Genomic DNA, 17,505 nt, shown 5'->3' on the forward strand with positions numbered 1-17,505 from the left:
CAAATAGTGTCTTCAAATTGCAGATTATTCTTGCATGACTTAATCCCTTCAGATTTTCCGGCAATATCTCAAACACGCTTCTACCTTTTGAAATGAAATTTTCACAGGTTAGTTTTATGGGATTTCTTACAACTACTGTATAGATTGTAACAAACAATGGATTGCAAATATCAAGGCGCTTAGTATACACTTTTACAGAAAGGTACAAATTCTCAAAGAGAGCCTGTATAAACCCGTTCTCAAAGAGAACTGGTATAACCCAAACAAACGAGAGTTCCTTTCCGAACACAACTCGCAGTCTGCACAATCCGCAGTCTGCACAATCCAAAGATTTGCCCATTACGGTCCTTCCGAACATTGGTCATACCTCACATAAAATTCAACGGATCCTCCGTGAAGCGGAAATCCAGGTCTACACCAAACTCGCAATAAGTTGGAAACAAAGCTATACACCCATAAAGACAAGCCGTTGTCAAACACTCCACCGATTTAGACCATGTCATAGATTGGGATCAGGCTCAAATCATAGCACCTGAGAGACATTGATATAAACGGTGTGTGCCACAAGATATCAGTTATTTCATCAGCAGTATTTGTCATACTCTCCTACCACCCTCCTCCTCTAAAAACCCCCAGTCTACTGACACACCTCACTACACCCAAGGGGGGTTTCTCGAACAATGGGCAACCCTAACAATAGCCCTGAGCCCGCCAACCACAGAACCAATCAGAGCTCTGTTTGACTCGCACTGGATCCTTTGAACCCCTATATATATAAGCCCACTTCTTTCTTATAATATCTTCAGTCTCCTAATGATGACTACAGAGCAAGCTAGTCGAAACGTTGAGACCAAGTCAAGAACTGACTCCTCGGTAGTACAGTTATGTTTGATCCTCTAAGCTAAAGTAGAAGTCCCAGCCATTTTTCTATACCTTCCGCCCAGGTAGTAGTTAAAAAGCAGGACAGTTCTTTTCACAACTGAGAAGTCTCCCGAACATCCGATAAATCTACTCCGCGGTAGTAGAATAAAGAAAGACGGTTCTCTAAGAACAAACTCTACCTGACAATTAGATCAACACGCATTGTGTTACCACAAACCAAACATACTATATTGAGACCTCACCATGCAATGCCTTAAATCATTATATATGAAGTTATGAATTCTGAGACCCAATTATATGCATACAGCATACAATCCCTTTAACACTAGATCAGAGGTTATCAGCAGTACATGTACATGTACTTGTTTTCGATACAATAAACAGGTGTACAATATAAATCTAATTGGATTCTATTATTCAATACGTGATCTAACTTTTACTTTAACACAAAGTGCACACTTTCGTATACATGAATAGCATTTTGTCTACCATCACATGTTAAAAAATGTATCACTTTTATGAAACCATATGAAATATGAAATTTTAGAAAATCATATGATTATAAATGCTTATTTTGAACTTGGATATAAATTGTAAAGGAACCAAGTAACTCTGGACTATCTTCTCACAAAACTTCGCAATGATATCAAGTCTTTCTTTTAAAGGAAAATTTTGGTTTAAATAATTTTGTTTTCATATATATTTTGTGTTTCAAAATTTATGTAAAAACAACTTACAAGCGGGTCCCTTTTTACTAAGTTTCATATCAAATACTACCTGTTCATCACGCTCTTAACTACACACACATTTAACGGGAAAGCAGATGGCAGTCGCCCCTTTAACACTTGCCAATCAAGACAATTCCACGATTGCAAATTTCTCAAATATTTTCCTTTGGAGACGGTTTACTCTTTTTTTCTTTAAAATACATGAGCGTGTGACATTTAATTTCGAGGGTCAAGCAATCTACCCTTTGTTTTTGTTTTCCAACACCTTTTGCCTCTATATATAGGACTAACTCGGCGGCAGCAGACCCGTGGTAGGGGATGCTAATTTGCACAATTGAGTCGACCATATTATGAGGGCTTCTTGACGAGAGACGGAATTCTAATCTTGCCTCTCTCATTGCGTAGAGGGTCCCAAGGCGCAGGGATGATCAAGTGTTAGTCTATTGACTATATGGATTTGCATTGAGTCATCATTCTTCAGGGACCTTTATGTGCAAATACACCAATTCTTTGTCTCGCTTCACACACACAAAAAAGCGAGAGAGAAAACGATTGTGGTTTGGGATCTCTCTGTTTGTTGTCCGTTTTGTTTGAAGACAAATGCGACCTGCTGCCGTGAAATGAACGTGGGGCTCGCATTTAATTCAAAGCAGGAGTTACGGTACAGACACGTCTGAAAATTCGTTGGAATTTCAGCCAGTGGAACTATTTCTCAAGCACATTTGGTGACCTACATGAAGTGAACCTTCTGATACATTAGTATGCTCAAACATTTGTAGCGCAATGTGAGCAAGCTTTTTAGAATGGTTGCAAGGGCTCAAATTTTACACCCAAGGCCAGTGGTTCAGTGTTGGGCAAGTAGACTTATGACACTGACAGGACAAGTCCAGCGGTTTTGTGATTTTCAATAAATATCAATTGAATAACAAATACCTCACTGTGAAGAATCTTGCACAAAAACAAATGTTCCAATGTTGACATTGAGTCTTAAAAATACCTTCTAAATTCTATTGAGTAATACTTGATATGCCTCAAAAGACGGATGAGATCAAACTTTATGAATACGTTAGTAAGGACTCAGTTATTTTTGTACATTTCTATTCTAGATACAAACAATTCTGGGTCCAGTCAACAGTTTGAGCTACATATACAAGCCCCGTGGTCTTGTGGATCTAAGCCTACATGTAAAATCTAAATTATTTGGAAATTTGTGTGATTAAGCTGTATTCGAATTTGTGGCTACGGCTCTGGCTGTTGATGGAGGTGTTGCTATGGACGACCCATACTTTAACGCATGATGATGCAATGATCCAGCCATAGCGGTAGTCCCTTTTGAAGATTGACACCAACTTGTAATCTCTTTAATGACAGATGAGTCACTTTACAGGTTTGAGTCAAGTTGAATCACTTTGTGGTATTGAGTTGAGATAATGTGTGTGACTGCATGAAAAACCACTTTAAAAGCAGAGTTTGAGTGCTCTGGTCTTGCCTTGGTCTAGAAGAAGAAACCTCAGGGGTTCAAGGGGGGCCGTCCTCAAGACCAGGAGGAAAGTATTAAGAGAAATCACAGGTTCTCAAAATCTGAATGAATAAAGAACTGGGTAGTGTATCTGGGTCCCCCTTGGTCTTGGACTCGGAGAGGGGTAGCCACTAATCTTCCCTTGGTCTAGAAGAGGTATTTTAAGGATCAACAGGAAGTACATCGATCGGCTATATAGGCCTACCTATCCACATTGATTATTTTACTATCAATGATGATCTCATGCGAAAAGGGAACTGTCAAACCAAAGCATTCTCTGACTGAAACTGCAAAATGCACAGCATTACTCAAACAAAACTATTTGAAAATGTTATTCCCCCTAAACTTTATTTTAATAAAAACCACAATAAATCAAACATTTTCCCTCACTAATTTGGGGTATTTAGAGTTACATACATACAGTCACAGGTCAATAGTTGACATCCCTTGAAAAGGGGACGCCTGGGGTTGATTGAAGAGGGGGAAAGAAAGGGCGCCACTTCTTATCAAGGAATCAACCTCCCACCAATTCAAACCAATTAACAGCAGGAAATGTTATCCAACCCCGGTTCAGCCCCCCTTAATTTGAGACGGAAATCTGATTCAGTTCATAGGAAACTATCATATATTGGAACAAGTTCGACACAGGGACTTAATCTGAACAAATTGATGATTTCCTTCAGGTAATGGAGTGAACTAATTTTATGGGTATTTAGCTTTGAATGAATGTCTTGTGATGACATATTTATTGCCTGCCGTGGGAAATAGGTCTACCTGTGGGGGCCCTAGCTATCCTTTATAAAATCTTCGGGAAACAAAACAGTTTAGAGTACCGATGAATTAAAGGGAAGCTATAGTTTTTTCATGGAAGAGTCAATTGTGTCCTGTCCTCTAGTTTTTCTTAAATTAATATGTCAAACAACCAACGTGTGAAAATAAAACCAAATTTAATTCCCATAAAAAACAGTCAGGCTTAATCATGACGGAGGCAACTGCCTCCAATGCCTTTGGTCATTTCCTCAATGCCCCTTGAAATGTTCTAACAGAAATTAACAAATTCCTCATTAAGGTGCCCTTGACTCTTGGGAAAAATCAGGCATGTAAAGTCTGTCAAGTTAAATCAATCACAAGAACCATCTCTGCCCTCACAGATACATATTTACCCCTGGGTAAAGAGAAACGATTATCTTGCTCAAAGACACAAGTGTCACGACTGGGATTCGAACCCACACCCTGATAACTGAACCACCAGAACTTGAGTCCGCTGCACTAGATCGCTTAGCCACCACACGCCACATCCTACTGAACAAGCGAAAGCAGTATGACTCAGTGGTTTCTTTCCCTGCCTTTCACCTCTGTGGGCCCCGGTTCCAATCCCACCTCAGACCAGAGCCTTGCATCTGGATGTGTTTTTCAGTCCCTTCTCGACTGCATGGGTTTTTCCCCAAGGGGGGTTTGCCTCCAACATCTAAAACTGAACATTTCTTCTTGTTTCCTATTAATATTTTTATTTGCGCTAATTATGCTGTTAAATAAGTAGTCCAGACCTACCAAGTCTCACGCATTAGGCGTGAGACTCACGCATTTGGTGAGCTTTGAAAAATCTCACGCATAAACAACAACAAAACATAACAACAAAGTAAGGGTATCCACGGTAGTACCCTATATCCCAGACAGGCGTGTTCCACGTTCGAATCAACATCCTTCAATGACATCTTGGGATAATAAGTAACATGACTGTACTTACTCAGGACAGGTGCGCCATATGCCCCCAACAAGAAGACTCAACTCCCAACATAAGCCATATAAACATTTACACAAGGAGACAATAATTTGATAACACAAGACAGTTAGAGTTGGGTCAGTTGAGGTTACCAGTCTTCCATCAACACTTCACCCTCATTCCACCTGGTCTAAATATACATATATGTCAGTAAATAGGCCATGGGGCTTGAAGTAATAACACCAGGTATGATTGTCTACAAGTGTAATATCCAGGCAAAGGCTCCTTCATGTATCTGGTTCTATGTGTCTGACTTTTGTTGTACTCACGTTGATATTAAAGACAGGAAGATTGATTGTACTCCATTTGAGTCTGGCGGAAGTGAAATCATTCCAAACCTCAAGTTTTGAGACTTTACAATTTATAACATAATTATTTTTAAAAAAGGAACAACATTTAAGGGAAAAATATTCTACAAGCTGTTAATATTTCAAGCCTCGATTTTTTGGAAAATCCACAAGATTTCAGGGCTTGTAGTTCCAAAATTTAACCAGACAAGAAAATTTGTTTCAAAGATAGAATCAATTTAACATTTTGGAGGGAGGAATTCACTCCAAGGTTAGAACAATGGTAACGTGGCCCAATTTTAAGGACTGGCAGGGCAGATTAAATCGGCTCTATATATAACACCTTTTTATTGGATTCAAACTCCCTCTGGCCACCGGGCAGTCTCGGTGGTCTAGTTATTTATGACACTGCTCTAGCGTTGTGGGGGTCGTGGGTTCGAATCTCACCTGAGTAATATGCCTGGGATTGTTTTCACAGAACTCCGGTGGGTAGCCTACTGAGTGTGCAGTGCTGGACACACATCGATGTATGTGGGTAAACAAAACAAAAAAATCCTTTTTATTGGTTACAACACACCCTTCAATGACAGGCATTGAATTGACCCATGGCACCCACAAATTGCTGCACGTTTTTTGCAAAGTTTACATATTCCTCATAGAAGTGCCCTTTCAACCAGCGGAAAATCAATGTGCCCCTCCAGGGTCGTAGTTCAAAGCCTGAATTAACCCTGGTGAGGGGGGGCTCAAGTTGTGACCAAAATCAAGTTTGAGAGGTCAGCTTAAAATGTATGTGTGTGTGGGCCTTGACTGTAGTATTTTTCTCAAAAACGTGTATTATTGCAGTTTCTAAAAAGAGGTATTTTTAGCAAGAATCTTTAATGCATGGTATTACATGAAGGCACTGACAGGGAAAATGGGACTTTTACTGGTAAGGTTATCAATTGGTAAATACTCCAAAAATAAATTACCATCAAAACTTACTTGGGGAGAAGCACCACAGCTGTTAACTATTTTGAGAACGGGTTCCCTTAAAAGTTATACGGTTTTGATAGGCCCTAATCTTTCATTTTCCCAAAACATCTGAATTTCAGAAACGATTCACGCATGAATTGACAAATCGTTTCTCTGATTTCTGAGGGTTGGTGTACGTTCGCGAATGCTACAGCCGGAGATGCGTACAATACCAGCTAAACCTCGCTAAACCTGGATAGATTTGACAATCTGTGAAAGTACTGTTACAGTTTTGTGCTGATTTCTCAGAAAGTAGACTCTGTATTTAGCTGCAACTTTTACATGTGACTTTTATTGTAACTTTCTCTATAATTCTGCCTTATTTCTATTAAGCACTGCATTTCAAAAACTCTACCTTCACAGTGAACAGAAAAATGATCTTTATTTTATCTCAAAAAGTCTGAATTCCATTTACAAATCTGTCATTGAATATTATCAATCACTATCACCTCTACATACCTCAACAGAAAGTAATGAACCACAGGAGACAAAGGGGGAAACAAATCAAGCAAAAAACACCAAACTAGAATCCCACAGAGATACCGTCCTGGAGATAACATATGATCAATGTCAAGCCAGATAAAAGCTTACTGGGAGAGCAATGCTAAAGGTACAACAGCTGTTAGAAGGTCAGGGGTCATAAGAACTCTTGGAGCTAACCGCCATGGGATATTGTTGGTTCTCCTCCTGGCTTACAAAATCCTAACTGCCTGGATTGTGCATTTGGAAATTAATCATTTTCTTTTCCTGTCATTATTGTAACAATTACATATCATAACAAGGTTAACACATTTTTGAAATTTTCATCGCTGAGACTGAGGGTAAATCATATTCAAAATTAGTTGTTTTTACTTCAAATCAAATAACTAGCGTTGATAAAATGCTTTCTTTTAAAACCTTTTACAGACCATAGTGGCCATTCATGCACAGAACACATGGAACAACAGAAATTGAGAAAACTAATCAACAGAGTAATGAAGTTCAATCAAGATATGAATAAATAATGAAACAATCTGGATACATAGCCTAAATAAGCCATCTACTGGGCATGTATTCAGGGCGGTTTTGTACATCAACCAGGGAGAAATAGAATTTAGCATTCAAAATTCAATAGGGACAAAGTTTCCATAACCAGGGAGATATTCACGTTTGCTCACCAGAAAAGTGAAGGACTGTTTTGTTTTCAGGGAACTCTCTGCAGAATCAGGGAGAGTAGGCCTAGATGCAATTTTATCATGGTAGTAACATGGTCAAGAATTGTTCTAAGAAGAACTTGTAAGCCACAAATAATCAAAAGCCTGAGAGGTAAGAACATTACACCAAGCTGGAAAGAATTGTGTTGACTTCCACAATAGTAAAATTTTTGTCCAGGAAAGGTCACCTTATCGGAGCTAAAAGCCCAGGGTTTAGCCAGCCAGACATAGCAAGAAATTGAGCAGTGATAACATTTCATGTTCCGGTTTGATGTTTCACCTGGGAATTTCCCCTGCAGCACTGGCACATGGCCACAAAAATTTAGCGCATTATTGAGTTGCGGTAATCGTAACCCTCTATCCTCCCGACAGTCGCAGGATAGAGGATTATTGAACCTTTTTAGCGCATGTGTCCCCTATCAAACTTTGCGTTTTGCCCGTCTCATTTGACGGAACAATGGAAGCGCTTTATTTTTTCTATTTGTGATATATCCTCTGCTTACCAGTTTTCACGCTATTATGCTTTTTTCTTTGAATTGGGAAAAAAATAATGATGCCATTTCAACCGATGCCCTAATTATCTTCATTTGTTAATATTAAGTATGCAAACATTTCAAAACTTATTGAAATGTTCACAACACACACCGATCTTCGATGACTTCAACTGGCCCCATTTGTTTGGAGTTTTTCCTGTTTTCAGGCAAACGAGAAAGTATGGTTTCCCGGTGAAGCCATACATGGAAGAAACATCTGCAGTGACTACAAGTGTTCTTTGAGACTCTGTGTATGACTGTATAGCCAGCAGTTGCCTTCATTTTTTTCAAAATATTTTTGTATAATTAATTTTTAAAATTACCATGGAAACTTCCAAAAAATAAAAAAGTATAAACAATATAAAAAGTGTGAATAATTACTGGCTTCCAAATCTGATTTTTATTTATTTTTTTTAAATATTTTTTTTCTTAATATTTATGATAAAGCGTATAAATAAACAGTGATAATTGAATCAACAATCTGATGTTTAAATTTTAATATTAATAGTAGTATTGATACAAGGGTTACAAAATAAAAATCTCCAAAAATATTAGAAAATGATATAAGGCACACGGCTTCTTTAAGACTCGGTATTTTTTGTTTTGTACCTTGTAGAAATGCCTTAAGTACCAAACTTTTTGCATTTACAAGTGCAAATGACCAGTGGAGCCTTACGTGTTTCTAAGTTTTGGTCATGGGAGAGGAGACTCTTTGCTTGGCAAATAAAACCACAAAATTTTTATCTAGAGACTGTTTACATCGCGCACAGAGAGGTAAAAGATTTGCCACGATTTTAGGGACACCTCGAAAACAGGACCTCCTAGTACGATAACTATATGTAGAATTAGAAACAAATTTTAAGACCTATTATAGATAGCCCTCTGTCGCTGATATATTAATTAATAAAAATGTGTCCAATATTATTTTTTATTTAAAGAAAATATTAATAGTTAATTGCCTGAAGTTTTGTTTTGAATCTAGGCCTACCCCTAGCACTAGCAGCCAGAATCTTCCTTGCATCAACGAACATGACGAAGGAAAAAATAAAATAATTTGTGTATAATTAATTAACACAAACACACGTTATTTTTAGCAAGACTGCATAGGTGAGAAAATGGACCGGCAACTGAATAGCAAGGGTATTACCCCATCAAATTTGGTCCTTAAATTTTAATGTAACCTTCTGCTCCTGTGCAGCTCTGGGGTTCTGAACATGGTGCGTAAATGTGTGAAATGTGAAATGCATAGAGCCCACCATGACCAGAATGACACGCAGGGCCGGCGACCATGTCGACATTTGAGTTGCGTGAACTACAGGTAAACCTCGTGCATACCGTAGTTTTACACCTATTCCATTCTCTACACCTACCTACCTACCTCCCTACTCCAACCCTGTGTTGAAATCCAGCACTCTAGCCTCTGCGTTGTTTCTGATACACCCAAAAAAGTGAAATTCCCTTTATTTTTCAACGCCGCTTGTGCAGACAACCTCACGTTGTTTTGACGCTGAATTTTGACACTTTTGCACATTTACGCTGGTTCCCTGTACCCTCGATGAAGTAGCGCGATAAAAATCGGGGACCACTGTGGATAATTGGCTGGTGTGTAAGGTCACGTGGGGTCAACCTCCTTTTGTCTTGTTATGCAAATGAGACACCTGTTTCGAAGTTTGTGACCTCTGGAAATCAACAAACACGCCCATTCTTATAAACTTTGAAGGAAATGCGTACATGTTTGTCTGGGAATACCAAAATAAAAAGTCAGTTTTCAAAGTTTATTTTTTACAAACTGTTGCTTTTGGTATTCATAAAGAATATTATGGAGCCAAGTTTTGTTTTGTTCATTCTTAGATTTAAAGTAATTTTGTCTTTTTTTTAAGTTTATTTTTGATAAACTGTTGCCTAAGAATGGTGTTCATTAAGGATTTTGTGGAATTAGTTTTGTAATTGTAGGTTCATTGTGAGGTAATAAAAGATGTTCAGCAACTCAACAAAGTGTTTAACCAATTTAAAAGTTAGTAATAAAATATTTAAAAACGCCCACCAAACCCCAAACTAATAAATAAATCTGTTTTAATAATACATATAGTTTTCAAACTTGCTGTGCTGTCTGACTTGCCAACTAAAGACAAACATAATGCTCAACTTTGTTTGCATAAAACTGTCATTTGAAATAAAATGCAAATTTATTTGAAACAATGCTCATCTGTCCAGTTGTTTCGTTTATTCATAAAATTTGTTGAAACACTTTGTTTTTTATTTTTATTTTGTTTTGGGAGGTTTAATCATTTTGGTAACCCCTATATGCAGACTCTGCAGTTTCAAAAAAAAAAATTTGCAGAAAATATACGATTAGCAAATGTGTTGGACCCCAGTTGCAGTGATGTAAACTTTATGTATGTAATTTTGGCTAGTAACCCGTTTCTGTTAAGCAAGATTTTTCTGTGCTTAGCAAGTTTTTATGCTTACAGGTTTTATGAAATTTTGCTTAACAAGTCTAAACCTGCTTTGTACTTTTTTTTTATTTAGTGTTAGATCAACAACAAAATCAGTAGTGTGGAACAGGAAGGAACTTATAATCAGAGAAGGGGAAATAATTGTGTTAGGAAAACAAAAGTTTTCAAGTTTAATTAGGCTAAAAATATCTAAAGACCACAGAACCCGGAAAATAAAAGTGAAGGTTTTTTTTCAAATTAAAACTATCAATATTGTGAAAAAAAAAAAAAATTCTGGTCCAGTAAACATTTTAAGCTAAAAGCCCTGCAGTCTTGTTGGTTTTCACACAAACTCAATCCCTGTGAAATCTCACTTAACAATAGATAAACACACAGTGGTACGATAACTGCTTTAAGTACAATCATCACGCATTTATTGTGCACTGATTAAAAAAAAATCAAAAAAAAAAAAAATCACAACGCTTTTATATTATTATGATTTGTACAGACAAGCTGAATCACACTTACGAACAGGAATCACACTTTATTTTGAGCAAGAATTAAACAAACAATTACAACTTTTCAGTTAATGCCACTTAAAGGTAGAGTCATAGATTCGTTTTTGCAAACGAAATGATTTAGAGGTATTTTTGTTTTTAAAGTTACAATACAATGTTGACTTTCTGAGAAAAACAGCAACAAATTGTTGGAGTATTTTCACAAGATTTTAAAATCCATCCACGCTCAGTGAGTTGACAGCGGATACCCAATCGCATCTCTAGCTGTAGCATTTGCACTAAAAGGGACACCAGCCCTTAGAAATCTGACAAATGATTCATGCAAGAATCGTTTCTTAGGTACAATTTTATTATTTTTTTATTATCCAAACCATATTTTTCAAGGGAATCCTTTCTCCAAATGATAATTTGCCACCAAGTAAGTTTTCATGGTCATTAATTGTTGGAGTATTAACCAATCTATGACCCTACTTTTACGAGTGGTTTCAACATTTCACCCAAAAAGTATTGTATCCTATTTGTCAAGGCTTAACGGTGCTATCTTATCGCCCAACCCTAAATAATTCGTTGCATAAATTTTAACCTTTGACCAATATTAGAACTGTAACTCTACACAATCATGGTTGCTAATACTCAGTGGCATGTACCAGTCATTCAGAAGCTTCAAATGTCTGAATCATTTCGAGTCACAAAGCCCTCAAGCAGGTTAAAGGTGTTAGTTTGACTAGCTGAATACTTGAGAGAAAGGAAATAAGACAACACCTTTAAGGCTTGTTCACCCTCGATTTATCCAATGCCAAAATGAGGCAAGGCATGAAGTTAAAGAAATATTATGTATGTCGAACCTCGTTCATTTGATTAGTTTTGTTGATGTTTATAAATTTTTTATACCTTTTTTTTTTTCAATATTGTTTTATAAAATTGTGCTAAGAAAACCCCACAATTTCTATTAGTTAGACGTTAATATTAAAGTGATGTACTACCGACTTATAAGCTGCTATCATAGTATACCAACACATCAGACATTTTTATTTATTTATGGATTTATATTGATCACAAACTGGAACACGGAGTACTAAAAATAAGCATTTCTATCTAAAAGAAATTTATCATAAGATGGTGTATTTACAGTGACTATTGTATACGCTCAATGCTAACAAAGAAAGCTGTTGAAATCCAATTGTTAAGAATATACTTGCCACACATTATTTAGAGAGTGGAGTAGCGCAGACCTGTTAAATAGATGCATGCAAAAGTGGAACAAATGATCATATGCACAATACAGCATTGAGGATGAATGGCTGTGTGGTATAAAGCACCAAACTCAAATTCTTGTGCAAGGGTTTGAGTTTCTTTCTGGGTTGTGGCACAATTGTCCTTCAGCAAGACAACCATCAATACTTCGTCCTTCGGATCGGACATAAAGCCGTAAGTACATTAGTAAAAGAACCCAGTATACTTATTAAAGAGAAGGGGAATGCCCGGCAGTTTCTGCCACTGCGGCTGTTGACTGCACCTTTAAAGTGCTATATAAAACATAGCTAGGCACACTCTTGCCAGTAAAGCAACAATGGCTAGAAAGGGGGTGTCGTAGGTTCGAATCCAATCCGAGTTGCATGTAGATTTTGTTTTAAACATGATTTGGAAAGCAATGGGTTTACAATGCTTATCTGGATGATGTATTGGTCAAACAAAATAACATTTATGTCTCATGTTTTCAATGCTCTATCATGCTGTATGTATATCCATCTTAAGCCATAAGTAATAACAATTTTTTTATTGGTACCAAACATTTTTTAAATTACTGCGCAATATTTTACTTTGTTTTTCTTCAAGTAGATAGATGTCTGCTACATTTGGCTACAAAGCAATAATCAATTTATATTAAAAACTATGCTCTATTGTTATTCTAAGAAAATATAATAATAATGAAAATTACTTTAAAGAGTATCACAAATATTTATGAAAAAACGTTGATGAAATTATTGGGAATAGCACCATCAAAATATTGGCCGTAAAATCCGAGAAGTTAAGCCAGGTCATCTAGGCTACACACATAAATCTTAAAAAGCAGTGAATGTTGTTTTCTGATACGTGTATCAATTTTATTTCCAAAACCAAATCTAATTGGTAAATTGAGTTGTTTTGTTAAGAATATGTAATGTCATTATGCAATAAAAAAAGTTTTGAGAAATTTTGTTTGGGGGAAATTTACAACAACATGAAAAAAAAGAGACAAAAATCAAGATTTTTATATACAAGTCTGACAAAATAGTTAAAAGGGTGTGATACTTGTGTACTGGGTATTACAAGAATATTTGGTAGTCTACAACTCAGCAAAAGTAGCATAAACTGAATAATCAATTTCTCACTAAAGTAACACATCTGGCAAGTTTCAACGCACTACTAAAAATCCGTTTAAACTTACCATCACAAAGCTGCGTACTTTAGATGAAATAAGAATAAGAAAAAAAAATTGTTTTTGTCGTTCTAGCCTTTGTTGTTGAGATCGACATATGTCTGATATGGGTAAGGGTTAACCAAAGGCTGGGCTCCAGGATAGTTACAATATTCGCAGTAGCCAGCTGCACCCTGCGGACCAGCAGGACCTCTTGTACCTCGGACACCACCAGGACCACGAGGGCCTGGAGCGCCATCTTTACCGTCCCTAGCGATTCCAGGCTCTCCTGGTAAACCTACAAAAGAAAACATTGGAAAAGAAAGGAAAAATTAGGCCCTGCATGTTCAAGGGGTTGCTTGTATTTATACTGCGACCAGTTCTGTTGGAGAGTTCCGTTGTTTGATTTAATTCCATTTGCACAACATAAACAGAACCATAAATAAATGCCAGGTAATTAACTTCCAATCCATCTTTCCACTGACCAAATATATATTAATATGTGACCATCTTCTTGGGTCAAACAAAGCTCCTCCTAGCTCAAGGACAATTAGAGAGATATTAAGTAGGACTTGAAACTTGGTGGGAGTATATATAGGAGAGGGCTGCGAAAGCACCATGTGTAAATCTGTTTGAGAAGTGTTGGTTCTGAAAAGTACTGGTTTTAGAGAGATGTAGAACTAAGAGTTCTTTTAGAAAGAATTCTTTTACCTGGTAAGCCCATGTGTCCTGGATAGCCTCTGTGACCAAGTCCCTTGTTTCCTTTGTCACCACGAGGTCCTCTTGTACCTTAAAAAACACAGAACAGCAAAAAATATGAGAATCTATCCGTGACAGAAATAGTGCAAAAATGATTTACTTAAAACATCCTTAACTGTGTAGTTGCCGAGTGGTCAAAACTGGACTCAAGCTCTGGTGTTTATGACCAGCAGAGTGTGGGTTCAATTCCCACTCCTGACATCTCTGCCTTCAAATATGTGCTTGAAAAAACTGGACTTGCTATTGAGGCTATTCGACCAATGCTTAAATTACTGAACGTAGGCCTGCTGATTCAGTGGATATTACAAGCCCGGTGTTCCACATACGAACAACTTTGATATGAATATGATTTCAAATTATAGCTGAAGTGTCATGGCCGAGTGGTTTAGCTCACCGGACCCAAGCTCTGGTGTTGTCAGCAGCAGAGTGTGGGTTTGAATCCTGGTTGTGACACTTTTTCCCTTGAGCAAAGCACTTGCTTCATAACATGTTTGGGAGGTAGTGCAGTCTATTCTACCAGCAAGGCTCCTAATGGATGATACCCATGCCTACATCATTATGGTCTGCAAAGGGGATAACCCTGTTTCAGTCCTAAGAGTGGGTGACTATTATTTGGGTTGAAAGCCCACATCAGTTATGTGTAGCCCTCATCTTGAAGTGGCCTTCCGGCAATAAAATTTAAAAAATTAAAAAAATGTTTAAACCTTTTTTTAAAACTATCCTACCTCTTGGTCCATCGGGTCCCGTATCACCACGTTCTCCACGGAATCCTTGAAGGCCTGGCTCTCCAGGAAGACCCTTATTTCCTGGGGCACCTGACGGGCCTTGGTTTCCTCGTAGACCTGGGCTTCCACGGAGCGCTAAACCAGGAGGACCTGGTGGGCCGGTCATACGGGACGCTATATTTTGCATCTGACCTGTTCATAATAAAGGATGGGATAAAACACAAAGTGATTGACTCATCATTTTAATAAAACTCACGATTTATGCCCATAAAAAACCTCTGTACTTACTCTGCAGTACTCTTTCCACTATTTTGGCAATATCGTCATCTGATGGTGTACGACCCTGCAGAAGTGAATGAATACAAAAGCTTGATTAAGTACTAACAAGTGATCACGAAACAAACCCTGAACAAGCAAGGGATAAGCATAAAAGAAGGTGGAAAGAAGAACTACACTCAAGAGGCATTTCCATAGCTGGCCCCCTTTTTAGTCCGTCTCATCACTAATTAATAACCTTTTCCCCCTCTTCAGACCTTCGATTATGTCTTGTGGTTAAACCAGTCCTGTCCCTCCAGGGATGAATATTGAAGGTGAAACAAGAACTATATTCAAGAGGTTAACCCCTCCAACCTCCCCCCCCCCACCTTGTCAACCTCTTCATTATTCATCCCTGTTTTTTTTCTGTGCTTTCTACCCCTCACTCATTTCATTTATTAGCATTTGACTGCTTCTGTTACACCTGTATTTGTGTATTGAGAAAGACTCTGCCAGGGTTGACATTTCAGGCCATTGCATTCACTATTTTTGAACCAGAAACAAAACTACAGATTGTACTTACCGGCTGACCTGGTTCCCCTGTAGATCCAGGGTAACCTCTGATCCCGGCTTCACCCTTACTTCCATCTGTACCTGTTGCTCCTCTAAGACCGGTTGGACCTCTAGGACCTGCTTGACCAGGGTCACCACGAGAGCCTTTTAATCCATCCTTGAATGAAAACAACCATAAGTACCACGGTAAATATGAGTCTGAATTAGTGGCTTTGGCTGGATTGCCATAGTAACAGAGGCAAGAACAGCCGCAGCAACAAACACAGCCATAGCCAAAGCAACAGCCACAGCCAACAACCGCAGCAGATTACCACAAGCTTCAAAATGTGCTCGAACAATGGACCTTATGCACTTATGTCAGCCAGCTGCCATCTAGAGGTAAACCGATAATAAAACAATAGAAACGTGCTGATTTGTTTGCACGATGCAACCTCACTTGGAGACGATTGGCCAATGAACAACATCACTTTGAGGCGAGGACGCCCTAGTAAAATGACCCCTGCATAAGGTCTATTTTACATTCAATCAAATTGTACTGTGAACCCTGTAGTACAAAACTGAAAAACCCATGATGAGCACTTCAGGCCCATCTCTAGACACTACTATTTTTTTTAAATGTATATTCTCACCAGTCCAGGAGGACCTACTGGCCCTGTTTTACCAGACTCCCCATGCCGTCCTGTGTTTCCTCTCTCACCAGCAGATCCCTTGTCTCCCTTCTGTCCCTCTTCACCTCGTGAGCCCTGCAATAAAACAAATCAAATAGATGATAACGGAGAAAATACAGAAGTCGGTCAAGTCATAAAGAGATTCTTCCTTCATGATAAAGATTGATTGTCTATCAGCTAAAGCTGTAGTACCAAAATTGTTAGGTTTATTATTCAATTATAAAAATTACACAACAGTATTTAAAAAGACTAAAATTGAATTAAAAGGACAAAAGTTGGTTAAACTAAAAAGATAAAACCTAAAAGTGATTAAAATATATTCAGACTTACCGGGGGTCCTGCAATACCCATGGATCCCTTCAAGCCTGGCGGACCAATGACACCGGCGCTACCAATCTTACCCTGTGAAGTACAAATCCAACAAAAAATGTCACAGAGGCAGTGTTGTATTGTTGTATGGCTAAAAGGTCTCGGGTTCTCCTCTCAAGTCCTTAATTTCATGTTGTCAAAAACATATGAAACTGGAAAAAGGGACCCCCAAACTTAAAAGTAACTTTCATGCTTGCCCTGCTGCGTGTGCTTTTTTCCTTCGCTGGCGAGGTCTTGATGGGGAGGTCTTAGTCTGGATCTTGGACATCATGAGGTTAAAGGAATAGTATGTTACTTGTTAAGTAGGATTTAAAACTTTGCATGGTGGAAATACGATATAGAAAGGTTTGCGGTAACACCATATAATGACTATCTCTAATGAGTTGGGGTGGTTCTGAAAAGAACCGTTGGTTTCAACTCGACGTTTCGATCAGTATGCTCTGATCGTCTTCTGGAGAAATGTTACTATTTGTTCTCCATTTACTTATTCAATCTGTAACCCCTTGGCTTTATGGGCTGAAGGGGTGTGTGAATATAAGAGTCCATACCTTAGGTCCAACTTGTCCCTTGATGCCTTGTATACCGGGTTGACCTCTCTCTCCTTTGGGGCCTTCAGGTCCAAACACACCAATCTGTCCTTTAGGACCTTGTAAACCCTAGTAATGGGATAAAGAAAACATTCATTTGCATTGGTACAAATTAAATTTTGGTCTCCCCTTAGTGCCAAGTGACTGTTGTGGGGGTTCGCAGAGCTCCAACCCCCCTGAAAAGAAAGGACAAGAAAGAAGGAGCAAAATTCCAAGGGTACAGACATTCTGGTTTCTTTTTGTTGTACACTCAAATTATTGTTAACCTAAAAATATAAAAAT

The 17,505-nt window shown here is 38.1% G+C and overlaps 2 protein-coding genes across 6 annotated transcripts in view; both read right to left on the reverse strand.

Annotated features, from left to right (window-relative positions):
• The window catches only part of LOC139952167 (protein phosphatase EYA1-like), a 168,041-nt gene extending 158,593 nt beyond the window's left edge, over nt 1–9,448 (reverse strand). Inside the window, exons 1-2 of one of the 3 annotated variants that reach the window (XM_071951176.1) lie at nt 9,315–9,436; nt 5,647–5,710 (exon numbers count right to left, since the gene is read on the reverse strand). The gene's annotated coding sequence lies outside the window, so the exon portion shown is untranslated. Of the gene's footprint in view, nt 1–5,646; nt 5,711–9,306 lie in introns of all 3 variants that reach the window. The other 2 variants (XM_071951175.1, XM_071951177.1) reach the window with 2 other exon arrangements.
• A 1,355-nt stretch (nt 9,449–10,803) lies between these two features.
• LOC139952462 (uncharacterized) overlaps nt 10,804–17,505 on the reverse strand; it is a 34,822-nt gene continuing 28,120 nt past the window's right edge. For all 3 annotated transcript variants that reach the window (XM_071951597.1, XM_071951598.1, XM_071951599.1), the window contains 8 exons: nt 17,185–17,292; nt 16,598–16,669; nt 16,229–16,342; nt 15,610–15,756; nt 15,060–15,114; nt 14,772–14,963; nt 13,999–14,076; nt 10,804–13,585 (listed from right to left, as the gene is read on the reverse strand). In XM_071951597.1, coding sequence (XP_071807698.1) covers nt 13,380–13,585; nt 13,999–14,076; nt 14,772–14,963; nt 15,060–15,114; nt 15,610–15,756; nt 16,229–16,342; nt 16,598–16,669; nt 17,185–17,292 — 972 coding nt within the window. In that variant the 3' untranslated portion in view covers nt 10,804–13,379. The remainder of the gene's footprint in view (nt 13,586–13,998; nt 14,077–14,771; nt 14,964–15,059; nt 15,115–15,609; nt 15,757–16,228; nt 16,343–16,597; nt 16,670–17,184; nt 17,293–17,505) is intronic.

This window comes from Asterias amurensis, chromosome 20, assembly GCF_032118995.1.
Source record: "Asterias amurensis chromosome 20, ASM3211899v1".
Lineage (NCBI taxonomy): Eukaryota > Metazoa > Echinodermata > Asteroidea > Forcipulatida > Asteriidae > Asterias > Asterias amurensis.